The 23592-nt window shown below is 36.2% G+C and overlaps 1 protein-coding gene across 9 annotated transcripts in view; it reads left to right on the top strand.

Annotated features, from left to right (window-relative positions):
• Positions 1-13834, top strand: part of Lis-1 (LisH and WD40 domain-containing Lis-1) — a 761024-nt gene extending 747190 nt beyond the window's left edge. For all 9 annotated transcript variants that reach the window (XM_067772985.1, XM_067772987.1, XM_067772995.1 and 6 more), the window contains one exon: positions 13354-13834. In XM_067772985.1, the coding sequence (XP_067629086.1) occupies positions 13354-13406 (53 nt within the window). In that variant the 3' untranslated portion in view covers positions 13407-13834. The remainder of the gene's footprint in view (positions 1-13353) is intronic.
• Positions 13835-23592: the final 9758 nt, after the last annotated feature.

Genomic DNA, 23592 nt, shown 5'->3' with positions numbered 1-23592 from the left:
TGAAACGGCTGGCATGTGATGTGCTAAAGGCAAAGTGAAATTGCCGGCATTTGAAACTCCACCTGATCCATTGCAATCATTGATTTTTGGAGGATCACGAATGTCGAAGCATTTTATGAATCATATACAAGAATACAGTTCATCATTTAGGTGATTACTTCATGTGGAATATCTAATTGTTCTGTAGATCTAAGTAACAGTTTCTACAACGTTTTTAAGGATTCTGATCCTACATCAAATTACATTGCATACATATTACAGACTCAAGGTCAGATTTATCATCGAGCGGGTGCATTGTTACCATTTCCTGACGCTAACCATAAATGTTTGCAAATATATTTTATCGGAGATGAAAATCGTGAGTTGGGTGAACGTTGCACAATTGGCGCACATACAAAACGAGCAATTATTTGCGATCTCCAAAGATTTTTTCATCAGAACAATGAATTGTGAAATTGTTCAAAACCGCTCTCGATCGTATGCCATCTGATAATCACAAAATCATAATCAGTGCGGATAAAACGCCTTTTTGTGAGCATGCCAGAAGATTTAATGTACTGACGATTGATGAAAAGGCTATTGTAATTGTTGGCGATCAGTTTCAATTCCGCGATATTGTACTTCATCGTAGAAATGAACAATTACAGCGTGTTTCGGAGTTTCATCGCAGTTACGACGCATTACAATATCCAATTCTACATTGGAAAGGTGATGATGGTTATCACATTAATATACCAATGTTAGGTCAAAGAACGGGTAAATAATATAATAATTATATTAATCAGATATTAAATAAAAACTAAAATTTAAAATCGAATGAACATATTTTTTACAGGTCGAGATGTTCAAAAGAAAGTTAGTGCGATGAACTATTATTCTTATCGATTGATGATTCGTGCACAAGAACAAAATTACATTCTGAGATGTGGTAAACTTTTTCACCAATACATTGTAGACATGTATGCAAAAATTGAAACTGAACATCTCAATTTCATCGGATTCAATCAAGCCAAATTGCGATCTGAAGAGTACATACATTTGCAAGATGCAATAGCGAATGATGCAAATGTGAATGATAACTGACGTCTGACGATATTACCAGCTTCTTATATTGGTAGTCCACGCCACATGCAGTAATATGCATAAGATGCTATGTCATATGTTCGAAAATACGGCCGACCAGATCTTTTAATCACTTTTACGTGTAATCCGATGTGGAACGATATAAAAAATAATTTGTTCGACGGTCAGTCACCAACAGATCGACACGATGTTACAGCACGTGTATTCCGGCAAAAATTGAAGGCACTGATGGATTTAATTGTGAAATTAAGCATTTTTGGTAAGGTGCAATGTTGGATGTACCCGATTGAATGGCAAAAAAGAGGTTTGCCACACGCACACATATTGATATGGCTGATACGTAAAATAACACCGGACGAGGTTGATAGCGTCATATCAGCCGAAATACTAGATCATACCATCGATCCAGAATTATTTGAAGTGGTAACAAAAAACATGATTCACGGTCCATGCGGTGAAATAAATATAAATTCACCATGTATGATCGATGGGAAATGTTCAGTGATGGGTATCCGCGAGCATTAATTTCCGATACCATAACAAGCAATGACGGATATCCATTGTATCGACGTCGATCATTTAAAAATAATGGTAAAACGGCGATAATAAGAGTGCGCAATCAAGACATCGAAGTTGACAATTGTTGGGTCGTGCCATATTCACCGATACTGTCAAAAGTTTTTCAGGCTCACATAAATTCTGGGTACTGTAACTCAATAATACATTTGTAAATATGTGAATAAAGGAAGTGATGTGGCTGTTTTTAGAGTAGGTGGTGAAAATAGGAATGATGATACATAAGCAGTAATGAAGCAGTTTGGCGTCTCTTTTCGTTTCCTTTGCACGAAAGACATCCTGTTGTTGTCCATTTGGCAGTTCATCTGGAGAATGGTCAACGAGTTTATTTCACTACTGAGAATGTACAGCAGAGAGCAGCACAACCACCAGCAACTACTTTAACTGCTTTTTTCAATTGTGTGAAATCGACGCATTTGCCAGAAATTTGATATATGTTGATATACCGCAATATTACACCTGGAATGCATCATCGAAAAAATTTCAACGGCGTAAACAAGGAACACCAATTGATGGTTATCCAGGTATTTTCCAAACAGATGCTTTGAGCAGGATGTATACGGTACATCCCAACAATGCTGAATTTTTCTATACGCGAATGTTGTTGGTAAACGTTCGGGGACCAAAAGCATTTAAGGATTTAAGAACAGTTCACAGTCATTTTTATCAGACATATCGCGAAGCATTTCAGCTCTTGCATTTGTTAGAAGATGACACTCATTGGGACGCAACACTTCATGATGCATTGATTTCATCTCATCCACAGCAAATACGAATGCTATTTTCGATTATAATATCAACATGCATTCTATCGAATCCAATTGATTTGTGGAATAAATATAAAGATACATGACTGAAGATATTTTAATTCGGGTGCGTCGTAGAGAAATGGATCCTGATTTGCTGATTACATTGGAAATGTATAATGAAGCTTTGATAATAATTGAAGATATGTGTCTTGCGATTGCCAATAAAGCATTGGGGCAGTTAGCTTTGATTTCACCAAATCGTCTAATGCATGATTTATTTGATCGAGAGTTGCAGCGTGAACAACAATTCGATTGTAACGATTTAACAATCAACAAAAGGATATATATGACAAAATCCTGCAAGCTGTTTCTGATAACACTGGTGGATTATATTTTTTGGTTGCACCTGGCGGCACCGGAAAAACATTTGTGATTTCATTGATTTAAGCAACTATTCGATTGCAACAGAAAATTGCTTTGGCACTCGCTTCTTCTGGAATTTCCGCAACTTTATTGGATGGAGGACGAACAGCTCATTCAGCTTTAAAATTGCCACTGGATATACAGGTGGTTGAAACCCCAACCTGTAACATATCCAAAATTCAGCGATGGCAAAAGTTTTGCATCAAGCAGCGGTCATTCTATGAGATGAGTGTACAATACGAAACAAAAAATCATTCGAAGCATTAAATCGAACGATGCAAGATTTACGTGGAAACCGAAGGCTTTTTGGTGGTGCTTTAATTTTATTGTCAGGTGACTTTCGACAAATATTGCCCGTTATTCCACGATCAACACCGGCAGATGAGTTCAATGCATGTTTGAAGTCTTCCCTTTTGTGGCGATACGTGAAAAAATTAACATTACACATAAACATGCGTATTCAGTGGCACAATGATCAGTCTGCAGAGCAGCTCTCGAAGCAATTGTTAGAGATCGGAAATTGCAAAATTCCAATCGAAAAAACAAATGGTTTGATTACATTGCCAAACAATTTTTGTACAATTATCCAATCAAAAGAAGAATTAATTGAACGAGTGTTTTCAAATATTGTTCAAAATTACATGAATCCCGATTGGTTGAGAGAACGCCCAATACTGGCACCAAAGAATGTACATGTCAATGAAATCAATCATCACATTCTGAAAAAATTTCCAGGTGTGGTTACAACATACAAGTCAGTGGATAGCGCAATGAATCAAGATAACGCAGTGAATTATCCAGTTGATTTTTTGAATTCATTGGAACCGTCTGGTATGCCACCGCATTATTTAAATTTGAAGGTCGGCTCATCAGTTATTTTATAACGGAATTTAAATGCACAAAAATTGTGTAATGGAACAAGACTTAATGTAAAAAAGTTGATGACGAATTTAATTGAAGCAACAATACTGACCGGCAAAGCGAAAGGTGAAATTGTGCTTATACCACGAATCCCACTGATACCAACAGACATGCCATTTGAATTCAAGCGTTTGCAATTTCCAGTGCGCCTGTCATTTACTATGTCAGTCAACAAGGCGCAAGCAAAAACGCTCCGAGTATGCGGATTGAATTTGGAGGAGCCGTCCTTTTCGCTATACGTTGCCTGTTCCAGAGTAGGCATTCGAAATTGTTTGTTTATTCATATCCCAGATGGAAAAACGAAAAAAGTAGTATATCCAATGTTTTGGATTAAGAATTGAAATAAAGATTAAAAAAATTCTATGATATCTTATTATTTTTCCAATATTTTTATTGGTGTAGCGAAGCACCCCGGGGTCCCGCTAGTGCAGTACTAAAAACTCAATTCATACCCTCAAAGTGGAAAGTTTCGCAGATGAAAATGATCCTGAAACCCGGAAAGCCAGCTGATATAGTTGCATCTTACAGACCTATTAGTCTGCTGCCTATCGTCTCAAAATTCATTGATCCCTTCCTTAATAGACTCTTGCCCATAATAGAAGAACGTAAAATCATTCCCAATCACCAGTTTGGCTTCAGAAGAGGGCACGGAAGAATTGAGCAGGTCCACAGACTCACCGAGCAAATATACGACGCTTTTGTTTATTTATTTACTTTATTTATTACGACTCTTAGAGCCTAGATCAACACTTAAAAATGTTATTGCATTAATTAACAATATGTACTATGTATGAGATTGAACCTGAATTTGTATTTGAATTTGAAACATGAGTTTGAATTTGTATTTGAAACATGTAACACAAATCCATTCGAATCCTAATATTTATTTTATATTCATTGACTTCGCGTGAGCATATAATCTTTTCTTAAATAAGTTATTATCACAATTCTTAATATTTGCAGGTAATTCGTTGAAACATTTTAACCCTTTGTAAAAAAGACTATTTTTTTCAGACTCCGTTTTTTAATTAGGTAATTTAAAATCATTTCTCTGCCTCGTATTTCTGCCATCAACCTCGTAGTTAAATTTAATATTTGTGTTTAGATAATCAGGCAAATATCCGGTTTTTATGTTGTATATAAACTTCATACTGTGCAAAAATATTTGTATATACATTTGCTTTATAACAACTATTCAAGTTTCTACAGGTTCTTTGAATGAAATAAATTTCTTTTAGCTATTTTACATGTTATATAATCAACATGGCCATCAAATTTTAGTTTACAATCTATTTGAATGCCGAGATATTTAATCGTCTGTACCTTTTCAATTAGAGTATTATTTATTTTAATAGTTTCAAAATGAGCAATATTCTTCCTTGTTATTACCATATATTTAGTTTTTTCAATATTAATTTTTAGTCTGTTACCACACAGCCAAATATAGAGAGCATCTAAATCACTTTATAGTTTTTCTCTTATTTCATGTTCATTCCTACCATATATGGAAATTAGTGCATCAATCATCCGCCAATGGTACTGAATTTCAATATAGACTTAATATCATTAATATAAATATTAAATAAAATTGGAGCTATCACAGAGCCTTGGGGTAAACCAACCTTAACGTGACCTTCATCCGATAATGCTGAACCAATTATTGTTCTTTGCTTACGATTTGTTAAGAAATTATCAAACCAGTCTAAATCAATGTCTTTAATACCAATGCATGATAATTTTTCTAATAATATTTTCTGATCGATAGTTTCAAAGGTTCTTTTGAGATCAATGAAGACTGCAATGATCGACTTTTTGTTATTAAGTTCTTCTTTCCATTCAGCGATAACCATGTTTAAAGCTGTTTCGCAAGAATGACTTGGTCGAAATCCTGACTGTTGAGGTATAAGTATCTTATTATTTTTTAAATATTGAACTAATTGGCTTTTAACTACCAGCTCTAAAATTTTCTCATCACTGGTCAAAGTATTTATTGGTCTCAGCTCCTCTGCTTTAATAGTATTTGCAACTTTTTCTATTGGGAATATAGTCGAGGTTTTCCAAATGGTTGGAAATATGCCACTGCTTAAACTTTCATTTATAATTTGAGCATAGAAATAACCTAAATATGGTATTACGTCTTTCACAATACCATATGATAACAATTTTTTTCCACCTCTATTGGCTTTAAATTTACTGAAAATTTTTACGACGTCATCCGTGCTAACTTGGTCAAATTTAAAGACACAATTAGTTAGACTAGGTATATTGGTACCTGTATCAAATACTTCTATATTACCACAAATGTCTTGGATGCTATCTACAAAATATTTATTTAAATTGTTGGCAATTTCCGATTCATTATCATATATTAAACCATTTATTACTATTTTTTTTATTGATGAAGTTCTCTTTCCCATACTTATTTCCTGTTTCAAATGTTTCCCCATCATTTTACTATCATAACTATTACTATTCATTTTATGTTGCATATGTTTAATTTTTTTAATTTTGACAAGCACTGTATTTTTTTAACGTTTCTGTACCATCCCTTTCTCCTGAAGTTTGCGCAAGTTTATACATTTCATATTTATATTTATTCATATTGGCTAACTCATTGTCATACCATTTATTCATTAATTTTAATTGAACTACTTTTTCATATGCCCCTATTACCGTTTACAACTCAACTTTGGTTGGGTTGAAATTTCGCAATTTGGTATTACAGATTACAACTCAACCTGTCAAAAAAATGTCGGTTGAGTTGTCTAGTCTAACAATTTTTTGTGGCATTACCGTTTACGACCTTGTGTTGGTGTAGTTGTCAAAGACGTCAAAATCTTACAACTGATTAGTAGCAGTTGTCTCCTACAATTTTGCAGTTGTTTTGAAAAAATGTAACGTTTTACAAGACGGTTCACGACCTAATTTTTAACAAAAATTTCCAAAGTTGGTGTCAAAAGACACGTTTCGACCTCCGATTAAAGAATCCGAAAAGAAAATTAAAAATTTAATTTCTAATAAAATCTAATTTCATGTGGTTGTTGTATTTTGCCAAATTTTTTGTACACACTAATGCAGGAAGGCGTGAGACCCACCCAGGGTTATTTTTACAAATCGCGGCCAAAGACCGCCAACGCAGAAAGATGCTATGTGCAAAAAAACTGTGGATCGGGCCTCATATTTTGGACCCTCGGGCCATTTTGTGGGTTTTTGTAAATATTTTTCGACAGAAATAAAATTTTTAATTTCCGCTTTCGAATCCCAAAAACGGAGATCGAAACGCGTCTTTTGATACCACCTTTGATAAGAGTTAGATAGTACACGGGCTCATAAAACGTTACCAAAAAAAAAACAAAAAATTTAAAGCCGTTAGTTACACCTTTTTTAATCAAACAATAATCAACAATTTTGTACACATTTATAGAAAAAATAACGTTTAAACGAAGGATTACATTGAATAACTTTTTGACTTTATGGAGTGACATTTCGAAGTTGGACGAGGCTGTCCGTAGTTCGGATATAGGCAAAATAAGTGAAATAATGCGAACCTGAGTCCCTATGATACTTATCACTACTCCTGGGAATCCTGTTTCGAGTAAAATACAATTTTTGGTGTATGGGTTTTAATACACTTCGTACAAATATGCTCCTCAATAATATCTAAAACCAGTCCAACACCAAAATCATTTCCACAGCATTTTTGATAGCTGCCATCAGCAAGGAATCGGAGTGTGGTGCATAATTTTAAAATAGGTGTACAGCCTTCCCTAGAACGCGTATCCGGAAATGGTCCTTAATTTTGTTTAGTAATGAGCAAAATGCTTCCTTTCAAATCTGCAAAATAACTTCATTTGAAGCTCATCATTTGTGAAATAAACATTTTCCTACTTGGTGCTTGAGAGCTCCAAGGGATTGGAATGATCAAGCGAATGTTTTCCGTATTCGCGACATGTTAATCACCAACATTTTCGCCATTATAAAATAGATTTAATATCATATAATATCTGTAATAACAAAATCACTTTTGCAAATGCTTAAATTTTCGTCACAAATTGATCAGCTGTTCATTTATCTGTCAAATCATCACTTTCTTAGGTTGGCAGCACCAATTCAACTTCAACTGAAATAAGTTGTAATGCGTAATACCAAACAGGAGTTGAGTTGCCTGAAAGTTGAGTTGTATACCGTAATAGGGGCAATAAGTTAGATTTTGCATAACACTCAAAATATTGGTATTAATGGTAGAAACTTTACTATCCAAATTAACTCTGTCAAAATTTGCTAAAATCACATATGCGCAATTGATTTGTAAGTGATTAAGTATTATAGTACTCCCATGAAGTAATTTTTATAGGGCTCCTCATTCTAAATTTAGGGCTTATTTTTATCTTAAATTGTATTGTTTCATGATCGGAAATATCGTGATCGTCTAACTTTTCACACACTATGTCTTTAGTATTCGAAAAAAGTAAATCAATTTTTGTTTTGGATACCTCGGTTATACGAGTACCAAAATCAACTGTTTCATACATACAGTATGATTTAAAAAGTTCAACTAGTTGTATGCTATATGTTGACATATTATTTAAGTTAATATTAACATCGCCTACAAGAATGTTATTAACAGACAACTCACTAGTACTATCTAAGACGGTACGTAAGTAGTTTATGAAATCCGCATCGCTTGTGCTCGGTGAGTGACCACACTGCCATTTTGGATTAAAATGCTTCAATTTAATAAAAATACACCACATATTTTTATCTATTGCCTTATTATACTTAATGCTATATTCGATGGAATCATGCACATACACCAGAACACCACTATGTGAATCACATCTGACTAGGTTATAAGTTTGTATGCTCAACTCGTTATTAACTTTGTGGTACATGTTTCAGCACACATTATTACAGCTGGATTTTTAATTTCAATCAGTCTTTCCAATTCTACTTTGTTCCCTAAAATACTATTTATATTGAGATATAGACAAATTAAATTGGTACTATTTGATTGCTACTTTCTAGTTTTGGTTTTAACTTGAATATATCTGGCGGCCTCCGTGGTGTGATGGTAGCGTGCTCCGCCTATCACACCGTAAGCCCTGGGTTCAACTCCCGGGCAAAGCAACATCAAAATTTTAGAAATAAGATTTTTCAATTAGAAGAAAATTTTTCTAAGCGGGGTCGCCCCTCGGCAGTGTCTGGCAAGCGCTCCGATTGTATTTCTGCCATGAAAAGCTCTCAGTGAAAACTCATCTGCCTTGCAGATGCCGTTCGGAGTCGGCATAAAACATGTAGGTCCCGTCCGGCCAATTTGTTGGGAAAAATCAAGAGGAGCACGACGCAAATTGGAAGAGAAGCTCGGCCTTAGATCTCTTCGGAGGTTATCGCGCCTTACATTTATTTATTTTATATCTTTGATATGCTGGGCATTCCTTACTAAACGCAGCATGGTGTACATCAGTCTCTATCAATTTTTTCTGGACTAGCTCACAACAGTTTACACAATTATATACATTTGATACACAATCTCTGAAATCGTGATTACCTCCACATCTACTACAAGCTTTTTTATTGATTAAATCCCAAGCATTTAAAGCATCTAAATACTCTTTCATAATCAGTAATTATGCAAGAGTCCCATTCTACATTAATTCTCTTTTGTTTAATAATATTGTCGTATGTTTCTATATCTGTTTCAACAAGAGCATTGAAACATTTTTCTCTTGGTCTGAAATTCTCAAAAACCCTTACAACTTTGATATATTTACCCTCACATATGCTATTTTGTTTTCAGTTAAACCAATAACTTTAAATATTTTTTTAGTCTCTCTCTTATCTTTTGTTTTTTCCATGTCGTATTCATTCCCAATTTGTTCCGCTATCTTTTTCTGCAATACTATCCCTTCGTTGTTGATCTCTTTTACAGCTGTGACAATGACATTTGGTTGGCTCGATGACTGTTTTAAGCGCTATTTTTCTTTGCTTTGTCTTTCGGTTTAATCACAATCCTATTTTCATTTTGTGAGACTGCTTGTGCATATGTAATTTTTTTGTTTACATTTGTGTGTTGTTTAGGCTAGTACCCGCCAAAACTTCATTTAACTTTTCACTATTATTTTCTATTGTTTGACTCAAACAGTATATCTTTTCTCATTTGAGTAATTTTAATTTCTACATTATGTTCAAGCAGTGAATTAAAATCAGTCATCAGACTAATTTTCAACTGCTGTATTTTGTGAAATAATGCTGCTTCAATTTTATCTTTCATTTCTGTCTTTCCGAGTCTCTGTTGATCGCAACTTTGTATCAAATGTTTTATTGCAATAAATTTGGTATTGGTATCACAAACCGAGCATTGATTGCAAAACCACTTTAAATTAGCATTATCACTCAATAGTTTAATTTCTTGTCTTTTCATGTTGCTGCATTTTATGCAGAAAAAAGATGCACAGCCACCCGAACATAAAATCGCATCGCCTATTGGCACTAATTTTATCATGCAATCTTTGCATTCAGACGGCGGCATTTTGCCTAATCCGCCACGAGTTTTTCATAAAAATTGGTTGATAAAGTCACTGTTTTCACGATTTCCAATTTGGAATTTATATTTTTTACTCATCAACGAGTTTATTTAACAATTAGACTAAAAATTAAAAGCTCAATTGCGCATGAAAATAAAAACTGACACGGATCAAATAAAAACACGTCCGTCTTCTTTCGCTCTCTTTCTCTTATTTTTTTTGAGAAGAAAAAATTCTCCACAGCTGCTTTTCTAGATATTTCACAAGCGTATGGCATGACGGACTACTCTATAAAGTAAAATACACCCTCCCTATAAACTACTTCTTATTTATACAATAACATCTAAAACATCGTTATTTCTACGTTAAACAAGGTGTGGAACAGACTGCCCTTTATGAGTGCTTAGCAGGCGTCCCGAAGGCAGTGTAATGGGCCCAATACTCTATCTACTTTACACGTATAACCTCCCAATAGCAGAAGGCGTCACTATAGGCACGTTTGCCGATGATACTGCGGTGCTGGCCGTTGACCCTAACCCTAGCGTAGCTTAATTCTAGCTCCAAGGAAGTTTAACTGAAATTACCAATTGCTGAAAGAATGGAGGATTAAATGAATCAAAATCCGTTAAAGTGGCGTTTACTACCAGACGTAACACTTGCCCACCCGTTAAACTCAACGATATTAATATACCACAAAGCGGCGAAACAAAGTACCTTGGTATGCACCTCGACAGAAAATTAACCTGGAGGACCCACATATTCAACAAAATAAAAGCCCTTGGTATCAAACTAAGAAATCTGTATTGGCTTATGAACCGAAATTCACAATTATCAGTATTAAAATGGATGCACTACTGAGAGCAATTCATCCATGCCCATTAAGTTTAATTAATTATGAACTACTTTTAAAAAACCACAAATTTGTTAAATGTATTCTATGTATACAGTTGGCAAAATATATTGGATGCTAAACAAAAAAAAAAAAAAAAAATGTTACCTGTTGTTCTCCCGTGGTTACCGGTACCCAATTTTTTCCTTGGCGGCGGTGTGAATTTCGTTAGAGACATGCTCCCACTGCTCCTTCATTCCTTCGGACTGACTTGTGCTTCAGAGAGCAGGAGTGAGAGTCGGGTTGCGAAATAATTGGCTGTCTGTTGCGATTGCAGCCTTTCGACGTCTAGATTTGCTTGTGTATTTTGTTCCTTGCGTTTAGCCGCGCAGAGGTGAGCGCGTATTTTGGCTGCGGCGAGATTGTGATCCGAGTCTATTTTAGGTCCTCGGATCGTGCTCACATCTAAAAGACTGAAGGTATACCGACCGTCTTTCACAGTGCGGTCGATTTGAATGCGGGTATTTCGATCGGGTGATAGCCATATATATATAACCATATTTCGGGGATAGGCGAAGTCAATCAGCCCCGCCCATTATGAGAAATTTCGTTGTGTAGGCTGAACTTTCCGACCGTAGGGCAAAAACACTTTCTTTGCCCACCGTGGCATTAAAGTTGCTAAGCACGACTTTTATATACATATATATTATTTCTTGGATGGCGGTAATGTCGGCTTTTGTTTTCACGAGGTTATTAACCATCTGGGCATCTGCATGAATCCCTTTAAGGGAACGGACACTCCAGGTAAATGCCCTCAAATCATAATCCTTTAAACTTTTGGTTTCGTTTTCATTGAAGGGTGGTTTTATGTGGCGGGTCCAACGAGGAGCCGCTTGATCCAAGATTGACGCTAGCTTGCAACCGCGCCTTATGCTGCTGATTCACTACTAAATGGTCAGAGGATATTTGGCGCAAACGACCGGGAGTAGTGAGCTGCATAAACCGCATGCAAACGAATGGTGAATGGCGATCAGAAGCTTTTCCCACATACGTGGACTTTTACTCACGGCTCCACCTTGTGTCTGCATATAAAATCTTTGAAAACAACAATAAAACATAAATTTTTCTATTAAAATCGTATCTTGTTGAAATCAGAATTGATTGATTATATACTCAAACAAAAAAGTGAAGAAACCCGTTATACAATATATGTAATATATACAATACAAAAACCGTTAACATATAGGTTTTTTCGTAGACTAAACAGAAATAAAGTTATAGGCCAATACATGAATCAACCTATGAAAGAGAGGTTACGGACGCGATAAATTTTAAACACCAGTAAAATATGTTACTCGAACTTTCCGGAGAATTTATTTTGCAAATTAGTACACATAACTATTTAACATCTGAAAGCTTTTTGAATTTCAAGTGCACCCTTTCTTATTAGAAAAATATTTGTCGTTTTTTGGTAGCGGATGCGACTCAAGGGTAAGGGTGGGATCAATTTTATTTTATTTGTTTTTGTGAAAAATTTTTTTACGGAAACATTTATGAATCTTTTCTAGGTTTCGTTGGAAAATTGCTTGTTATTTCTATAGCATAAGAGGTTACTTAATTTAAATCGATGTAAAGAGATTTTTGCATAAAATGAGCAATGTTTTTAATTTTTGAAAAAGGTTGAGCCCATACATATTTTTTCGTAAATACGCAGAAAAAACTGCTAAGTACTCTACAAAGTATGCCATTTTCTTAAAACAAAGTATAGGGAAAATGCTAATATTTGAACCTCTATCAAGCAAGGTGAATATTTTAGTTATCCAAGGACAACAACAAGATTCTTCTGCAATGAAAAAGCATTTTACAAAAAATAATTGCTGTGCGTTTCACAAATGAGTGTAGAGACAGAAAGTCCTACTTTGTTGTTGATATCATAAATGTGGGATACAATTGAAGTAAGCGAGATGAGAAAACACAAATAGTTAACTCAGTGGTTAAGCGCTACAGGCCTTCGCCGAGTTAACCTCGGTTCGAATCTTTGCGAAACCTTTGGAAAATAACATTGCAAAATTGCCTGATGATGACGTGAAGGTTTTCGAAGATTGTCATGAAAATGTGGCAGGAAATCTCTATTTCTTTGAATTACAATAACATATTATTAACCGGTGTTAAGCCATGAATTCTATAATTGAAATTATTAATTAGCTGGTATACAAATTGTTTAATTCTTTATTTTATCTATTTACAGACTTCCACAAAACTCATCCATTTGCATTTCGGGAAGCGTGGATCAGACTGTAAAAGTTTGGGAATGCCCGTTAACTTCAAAGAAAAAGCATAATCATGCGAGTAAAGTAAAATGCTTACACCATTTGGTACATGTATGTAGGTTTTTTAATATTCTAATGAGCCAACAACGATTTTCAGGTTTTTCCAATCATGATTTTTAGCTATATTATGTTTTTAATGCAGTTTTTACATCATAATGTTTGTGATTTAGTGTGATCAGTGTTTACGCGGAAAAATCCGTATTAGAGGACGAATTGGATCTAAAACTGGTGAGTGGAAAAACTTGAGAAGCATTGGCAGCTCACAGAATAGGGTATATTAGATATAAATAAAACCTTAAAATGTTAAACGAGGTAGCAAATGCAATGATTTCGAATAACGTATGTTATATTGTAATTACTTCATAAGCTTGAATTGATAAATATACACATTAGCCTGTATCTGAGTTTTTTTCCTCGAAACTAGGCTTCGAAATTTCGTCTCGTTGAAAAATAGTATTTAATTGGCGCTAGAACGTCTGACCGTTGCACAACAAGCCACTCCAGTTATCGCAGTGACCCGATAGCTGACGCCAATCGGATCACCAAGGAAGTTCAAATTTTCCTCCAACTTGCCAGTTACAGCATTATTACTACCAGGCCCGACAAGAGGGGGGGGGGGGGGGGGGGGGGGGGGGGGGGGGGGGGTGGATGGGGGATTCCCCTGGCCCGGGTTTCTCAGGAGGCTCGCGATTTAGAGGTTACTAAGACATTTTCTTTAATTCAGGAGAGTCTTTAGTTGTTCAATGTGCAAATTTTAAGCCGAATTTCAAAGCATCGAATATTTATAATGATTTTTTGCCTGGGCCTGAGGAGACAATAAAAGCATCGAATAAAAATGTGTTTCCCAGGAGCCCGCGATTTAGAGGTACTAAGAAATTTTTTTTAATTCAGGAGAGTCTTTAGTTGTTCCATGTGCAAATTTTAATCCAAATTTCAAAAGCATCGAATATTGATAATGATTTTTTTTCTGGGCCTGAGGAGACAATAAAAACATCAAAGAAAAATATGTTTCTCAGGGGTCCGCGATTTAGAGGTACTAAGAAATTTTTTTTAATTCTGGAGAGTCTTTAGTTGTTCCATGTGCAAATTTTAAGCCGGATTTCAAAAGCAACAAATATTGATAATGATTTTTTGCCAGGGCCTGAGGAGACAATAAAAACACTAAACAAAAATGTGTTTCTCAGGGGCCCGCGATTTAGAGGTACTAAGAAATTTTTTTTTAATTCAGGAGAGTCTGTAGTTGTTCCATGTGCAATATTGATAATGATTTTTTGCCTGGGTCTGAGGAGACAATAAAAACATCAAAGAAAAATGTATGTTTACATGAATCCGAAATCGTAAAGTTTTTGTGGTGACACTGATGAAGGTTCATCTTCAAAAAGTCTTCCGACAATACCACCAACTCTGTATCAAAGTCCAGATTATTTAAAAGACCTCGGTATGGTACCGTGAATAATGAGTTTTTGCGATCTGAAGAAGTCAACGAAATAATTTGTCGAGGTCATCAAAAGTGTCCTGTTATTTTTCCACGTGATTGTCATGACGAGGCATTTCCTACCTCGTTGTTAAACAGAATCTTGCCAAATGGAGAGAAAGTGGAGCGTGACTGGTTAATGTGGAGTGCCAGTAGCAATGCTTTTATTTTGCCTACCATGTCGTCTGTTAAGCACCAATACTTTAAATCGACCTAAAATTTGTTGTTCTGGCGGATATTCGATATTCCAGGAATGGAAGAAGCTATACGATAAACTGCCATCACACGAAAATACTCAAGATCACATTAAATGTTATATTCAATGGCGATATTTACAAAATCTAATTCAAAAGGAGGCTACAATTGATACACTTATCAATGAACAGCTAATCACTGAAACTCAAAAGTGGAAATAAATTTTGTATAGAATTTTGGAGACTATTTTATTTTTGGGTGAAAGAGGCCTAGCTTTCAAAAGCGAAAGTATATATCTTGGTGAAAGAAACGATGGAATTTTTTTGGTCATCTAAGATCTCATAAGCCAATATGATCCGATACTTAGAGATCATTTGGAGAAAGATAGGATTTCACAACAGCAGTAGAAACGTTTACAAGTTCACTGTCTTTCCGCAGACATTCAGAACGAGTTTATAAAAATTTGTGCAAAGCACGTGAGGGAAACTATATTAGATTAAGGCATGAAAGCCAAGTATGCCATTATCGTTGATGCTACGCCTGATGCTAGTCACGTTGACTACGTTCATTTTGGGCTAACTCCATTTCTGTTCGAAAGCAAATTGTGCAATTCAAGAACGGTGTTTGGCTTTCGTAAATTGTAACCAAAAAACTGGTCAAAAAATCGCTTATCTAATTTGCCATACTTGATTGAAAATTGTCGTCCACAAGGGTACGATAACGGCGCCAATATGAAAGGAGCTTACAACGGAGCACTACGTCACATTCTCGACAAAAACTCGAATGCTGATTACTCGCCTTGTGCAACCCACAGTCTCAATTTATGTGGTGGTGATGCTGCAGAATATTATAGGCTGCAATTACTTTCTTCGGAGTTGTACAAAAATGTTTTACTGTTTTCAGCAGCACTCCACAACGATAGGGCATCCTCAAAAAAATGTAACGAGCTCTCTACATAGTCTTTCAGCCAAAAGCCAAATTTGACTGCGCAAGCATACGGCGATGTTAGCGGCATTCTGAAGTACATCAACAGGTTAGAGTGTATCTTGCTGTCCTCAATATGGTTGAAAATACTGACTACCATTAATGAAAGAAACGTGGTCCTCCAAGTTAGAGACGCCACCATAGATGTTGAGGTCCGACATCTAGATACCTTATTAGCTGATTTGAAGTTGATCAGGAACCAATGGGAAACAATTTTAAACGAATGCAAAACAGTTGCTATTCAATTGAACATCTCGCCAAAGTTCCCGGGCATCCGAAAGAGAAAACCCAAAATACGTTCTGAAGATAATTTAAATGAGCTGATTTCCGATGATTCAGTCTTATTTAAAAACAATACATTCCTGGTGATCGTTGATTCGGTAATCACTGACACTACTGAACGATTTGCAGCTATTAGAAATTTGAGCGAGACGTTTTCCTTTTTGGGACAATTTGAAGACATGAATGAAACTACGGTTCGGGCGAGAGTAGCAAAATTTGTCGAAAAATAGGGCATTTCTCAAAGCTTAGAATATGAAATAATTCACGTGAAGCACATTTACGAAGCAAATTTTGATAAAGGTCTGTCACCATTGGAATTGCTAAATGCCATCTACATATCTTCAAAATCTGTATACGATTTACCCCAACATTTGTGTTGCTTTACGTATCTTTTACGCTATACCTGTCACTGTAGCTAGTGCAGAACGTTCCTTCAGCGTCCTTTCAAGAATAAAAAACTTTCATAGATCGTGCCCATCTCAAGAGTGAGTTTCATGCTTGACACGCTTTGTGTTGAATCCGTTTTGGCAAGACAGTTAAATTTTGATGTTATTATAAAAATTTTGCAGCGAAAAAGGCAAGTGAAGCCACTCTTTGATATCCGAACTTTCTATATTGAATAATTAAAATTTATAATTATCATTAAATTTATCAGAAATGTATTAAAATGTTACCAAATAACTAGAAAAGATTATTTGAACAATATGTGACTGTTAAAAGAGACTTTTCTTTCTATGTTACAATAAAATAGTATAAATAGTAAATATTCTGTGTTAATTTTATTGCCAGCTCTTAGTCTAGAAGTCATTAAGTTGATGTGGCAAAATTTTTTTTGATGTAATCCATCAATAACACAAGTATACACGGTTTTGGATCTGGGCAACTAAAAGTGGTTTTTAAGTCAATTTATGACGCTGAATCCGAATCTGCATTCCGTTTTTTAAGATTGATTCTAGTTTTTAATATAGTCAATAAATTCAGTTTTTAAGATTTTTGTCAATTAATATTCATTTTATTAACTTAAAAGTAACAAATCAGAAATGAAGATTGGTGGAACTTTGCCTTTTGTATTGTTTAGTATCTGTTTCGCGTATTAGAGTCCAACAATAGTCGCTCATCATGCCTTCATCCCAAAATCCTTGGTATCGTCTTTCAATGTTGGCTAGATCTTGGTGTAACCGATCTCCCTGTTCGTCGCTCGTATCACCAAAGTTTTCGGGAAAAAAATCGATATGGGACCGCAGAAAATGCATCTTTAGAGACATCCGAGCTCCAATCTTGCGATAATTTTCCAACATATCGCCAATAATTTCCTCAAAATTAGGGGATTTGTGATTACCAAGAAAGTGGTGAACGATATTTTGAAAAGATGCCCACGCGGCTGCTTCATCGGGCGTTAAACATTTTGTGAATTCTTTATCAGCCATTAGTTTTCTAATATCAGGTCTGACAAATATTCCTTCTTTGATTTTTGCATATGACAATTTAGGAAACAACTTGACTAAGTACTGAAAAGCCGGTCCTTCACGGTTTAATGCTTTGACGAAGTTCTTTATAAGACCAAGTTTAATGTGAAGAGGTGGCAGGAAAATGTCTTGTGGATTTATGAGTGGTTCAGCGGAGACGTTTTGCTGTCCAGGCTAATATTGAGTACCACTTTGCCATTCTTTCCTCACATAATGATGTTCAGTTGCGCGGCTATCCCACAAGCATAAGAAACACAAAATTTGGTGAATCCAGATTGCATCCCAATTAAGATGCCAATAACCTGTTGAAATAATATAAAAAATAAGTGTTTTCGATTTAATTGGAATCAATGTTTATACCTTTAGATCACAACATATTTTCCATTTATGATCATTGTATTTGATGAAGCACAGGATCTTCCGCATTGTTTCGTAGCATTCCTTCGTTTGTACTGCATGAGCAATCGGAATCCCGTTGTGGAGAAGAGCAGCTTTTAGGCTGTATTTGGAACCATCAATGAATAAACGCCATTCGTTTCGATCGTAGGGTGCATTCATTTCATTAAATAAACCATTAATATCGTTACAGAAACTTATGTTGTCTTCTTTTTTGAAGAACGGTCGAAGTGCCTCATTTCTGTTTCTGTATACAGTAACTTTTGTTCGAGAGTCTAGATTTTTCCATTGCTGCAGCCGTGATCCTAGCAACTCTGCTTTTTGTTTGGACAAATTCAAATCACGAATCAAATCGCTTAGTTCATCTTGCAAAATTAAATGTGGCCCCTTCCATCACAAAGTCGCTTTCACTGCTCGGGGGTGATGGAGTTAAAGTTTCCAGGACGTTTGTACTTATACTTCGATAAACTGGCAATGGATCATTAGCAGTACGTGGCTTGGATACTGATGATACATCAGGATAATTATATTTTGCTAATTTTTTTGCATTTATACCCGTAACTTTCATCAAACAAAAGTAGCAAGCATCTTTATGGTTTTTAGGTTCTCTCCAGAGCGCTGGCATTGAAAAGGAAAGTACTCACGTTCTCCCGATGACCACTTATACAGCTTTGTTTTGCATGCATTACAAATAAATTTCGGTATCCATGACTTATGACTGTCTGCTACTCTGAAACCAAAGTAGTGCAGATACGCATCTTTGAGCGCATTTGTTATTATTTTGCCACTTTTTTTTAATCATATAACCACCACAAACGTAAAAAAAACAATTTGGATCAACTTTGCAACACTGTCTGCATTTTTATACTCAGTTGAGCAGAGCTCACAGAGTATATTAAGTTTGATTGGATAACGGTTGGTTGTACATATATAAAGGAATCGTGATAGATATAGACTTCCATATATCAAAATAATCAGGATCGAAAAAAAATTTGATTGAGCCATGTCCGTCCGTCCGTCCGTCCGTCCGTTAACACGATAACTTGAGTAAATTTTGAGGTATCTTGATGAAATTTGGTATGTAGGTTCCTGAGCACTTATCTCAGATCGCTATTTAAAATGAACGATATCGGACTATAACCACGCCCACTTTTTCGATATCGAAAATTTCGAAAAACCGAAAAAGTGCGATAATTCATTACAAAAGACCGATAAAGCGACGAAACTTGGTAGATGAGTTGAACTTATGACGCAGAATAGAAAATTAGTAAAATTTTGGACAATGGGCGTGGCACCGCCCACTTTTAAAAGAAGGTAATTTAAAACTTTTGCAAGATGTAATTTGGCAGTCGTTGAAGATATCATGATGAAATTTGTCAGGAACGTTACTACTATTACTATATGTACGCTTAATAAAAATTAGCAAAATCGGGGAAGGACCACGCCCACTTTTAAAAAAATTTTTTTTTTAAAGTAAAATTTTTACAAAAAATTTAATATCTTTACAGTATATAAGTAAATTATGTCAACATTCAACTCCAGTAATGATATGGTGCAACAAAATACAAAAATAAAAGAAAATTTCAAAATGGGCGTGGCTCCGCCCTTTTTCATTTAATTTGTCTAGGATACTTTTAACGCCATAAGTCGAACAAAAATTAACCAATCCTTTTGAAATTTGGTAGGGGAGTAGATTTTACGACGTTAACTGTTTTCTGTGAAAATGGGCGAAATCGGTTGATGCCACGCCCAGTTTTTATACACAGTCGTCCGTCCGTCCGTCCGTCTGTCCGTTAACACGATAACTTGAGTAAATTTTGAGGTATCTTCATTAAATTTGGTATATATGTTCCTGGGCACTCATCTCAGATCGCTATTTAAAATGAACGATATCGGACAATAACCACGCCCAATTTTTCGATATCGAAAATTTCGAAAAATCAAAAAAGTGCGATAATTCATTACCAAATACGCATTAAGCGATGAAACTTGGTAGGTGAGTTGAGCTTATGACGCAGAATAGAAAACTAGTAAAATTTTGGCCATTGGGCGTGGCACCGCCCACTTTTAAATGAAGGTAATTTAGAAGTTTTGCAAGCTGTAATTTGGCAGTCGTTAAAGATATCATGATGAAATCATTACCCTTATTACTTTATGTCTGCTTAATAAAAATTAGCAAAATCGGAGAACGACCACGCCCACTTTTTAAAAAAATTTTTTTTTAAATTCAAATTTTAAAAGAAGAGTTAATATCTTTACAGCATATAAGTAAATTATGCCAACATTCAACTCCAGTAATGATGTGCTGCAACAAATTACAAAAATAAAAGAAAATTTCAAAATGGGCGTGGCTCCGCCCTTTTTCATTTAATTTGTCTAGGATGCTTTTAATTCCATAAGTCGAACAAAAATTAACCAATCCTTGTGAAATTTGGTAGAGGCTTGGCTCCTAGGACGATAACTGTTTTCTGTGAAAAAGGGCGAAATCGGTTGAAGCCACGCCCAGTTTTTATACACAGTCCACCGTCTGTCCTTCCGCTCGGCCGTTAACACAATAACTTGAGCAAAAATCGATATATCTTTACTAAACTTAGCACACGTACTTATCTGAACTCACTTTATCTCGATATAAAAAATGGCCGAAATCCGACCATAACCACGCCCACTTTATCGATATCGAAAATTACGAAAAATGCCATAATTCTATACCAAATACGAAAAAAGGGATGAAACATTGTAACTGGATTGGTTTATTGACGCAAAATATAACTTTGGAAAAAACTTTGTAAAATGGGTGTGACACCTACCATATTAAGTAGAAGAAAATGAAAAAGTTCTACAAGGCGAAATCAACAGCCCTTGGAATCTTGGCAGGAATACTGTTAGTGGTATTCCATATATAAATAAATTAGCAGTACCCGACAGATGATTTTCTGGATCACCTGGTCCACATTTTGGTCGATATCCCGAGAACGCCTTCACATATACATCTAAGGGCCACTCGCTTTTAAAACCCTCATTAATACCTTTAATTTGATATCCATATCGTACAAAGACATTCTAGAGTCACCCCTGGCCCACCCTAATGGCGATATCTCGAAAAGGCGTCCACCTATAGACCTAATGCCCACTCCCTATTAAAATGCTCAGTAACACCTTTCGTTTGATACCCATATCGTACAAACATTCTAGAGTCACCCCTGGCCCACCCTAATAGCGATATCTCGAAAAGGCGTCCACCTATAGACCTAATGCCCACTCCCTATTAAAATGCTCAGTAACACCTTTCGTTTGATACCCATATCGTACAAACATTCTAGAGTCACCCCTGGCCCACCCTAATGGCGGTATCTCGAAAAGGCGTCCACCTATAGACCTAATGTCCACTCCCTCTTAAAATGCTCAGTAACACCTTTCGTTTGATACCCATATCGTACAAACATTCTAGAGTCACCCCTGGCCCACCCTAATGGCGATATCTCGAAAAGGCGTCCACCTATAGACCTAATGTCCACTCCCTCTTAAAATGCTCAGTAACACCTTTCGTTTCATACCCATATCGTACAAACATTCTAGAGTCACCCCTGGCCCACCCTAATGGCGATATCTCGAAAAGGCGTCCACCTATAGACCTAATGCCCACTCTCTCTTGAAATGCTCAGTAACACCTTTCGTTTGATACCCATATCGTACAAACATTCTAGAGTCACCCTTGGTCCACCTTTATGGCGATATCTCGAAAAGGCGTCCACCTATTGAACTAAGGATTACTCCCTTTTAAAATACTCATTACCACCTTTCATTTGATACCCATATCGTACAAACACATTCTAGAGTCACCTCTGGCCCACCCTAATGGCGATATCTCGAAAAGGCGTCCACCTATAGACCTAATGCTCACTCCCTCTTAAAATGCTCAGTAACACCTTTCGTTTGATACCCATATCGTACAAACATTCTAGAGTCACCCCTGGCCCACCCTAATGGCGATTTCTCGAAAAGGCGTCCACCTATAGACCTAATGCCCACTCCCTCTTAAAATGCTCAGTAACACCTTTCGTTTGATACCCATATCGTACAAACACATTCTAGAGTCACCCCTGCCCACCCTAATGACGATATCTCGAAAAGGCGTCCACCTATAGACCTCATGCCCACTCCCTCTTAAAATGCTCAGTAACACCTTTCGGTTGATACCCATATCGTACACACATTCTAGAGTCACCCTTGGTCCACCTTTATGGCGATATCTCGAAAAGGCGTCCACCTATAGAACTAAGGATTACTCCCTTTTAAAATACTCATTACCATCTTTCATTTGATACCCATATCATACAAACACATTCTAGAGTCACCCCTGGCCCACCCTAATGGCGACATTTCGAAAAGGCGTCCACCTATAGACCTAATGCCCACTCCCTCTTAAAATGCTCAGTAACACTTTTCGTTTGATACCCATATCGTACAAACATTCTAGAGTCACCCCTGGCCCACCCTAATGGCGATATCTCGAAAAGGCGTCCACCTATAGACCTAATGCCCACTCCCTCTTAAAATGCTCAGTAACACCTTTCATTTGACTCCCATATCGTACAAACACATTCTAGAGACACCCCTGGTCCACCTTTATGGCGATATCTCGAAACGGCGTCGACCTATGGAACTAAGGATCACTCCTTTTCAAAATACTCATTAACAGCTTTCATTCGATACCCATATCGTACAAACATATTCTAGAGTCACCCCTGGTCCACCTTTATGGCGATTTCTCGAGAAGGCGTTCACCTATAGAACTAAAGCCCATTCCCTTTTAAAATACTCATTACCACCTTTCATTTGATACCCATATCGTACAAACACATTCTAGAGTCACCCCTAGTCCACCTTAATGGCGATATCTCGAAAAGGCGTCCACCGATAGACCTAAGGCCCACTCCCTCTTAAAATGCTCAGTAACACCTTTCATTTGATACCCATATCGTACAAACAAATTCTAGAGTCAGCCCTGGTCCACCTTTATGGCGATATCCCTAAATGGCGTTCATCAATAGAACTATGACATACTCTCTCTTAAAATACTCTTTAATACCTTCCATTTGATACACATGTCATACAACCACATTCCGGGGTAACCCTAGGTCCATTTTCCTACATGGTGATTTCCCTTATTTTGTCTCCATAGCTCTCAAGTATGAGTATGTAATGTTCGGTTACACCCGAACTTAGCCTTCCTTACTTGTTATTTTTATACTCAGTTGAGCAGAGCTCACAGAGTATATTAAGTTTGATTGGATAACGGTTGGTTGTACATATATAAAGGAATCGAGATAGATATAGACTTCCATATATCAAAATAATCA

This window comes from Eurosta solidaginis, chromosome 3 (assembly GCF_040869045.1).
Source record: "Eurosta solidaginis isolate ZX-2024a chromosome 3, ASM4086904v1, whole genome shotgun sequence".
In the NCBI taxonomy this organism is placed as follows: Eukaryota; Metazoa; Arthropoda; class Insecta; order Diptera; family Tephritidae; genus Eurosta; species Eurosta solidaginis.
The sequence above is the reverse complement of the archived record's forward strand: the minus strand, read 5'-3'. Positions and strand labels throughout refer to the sequence as shown.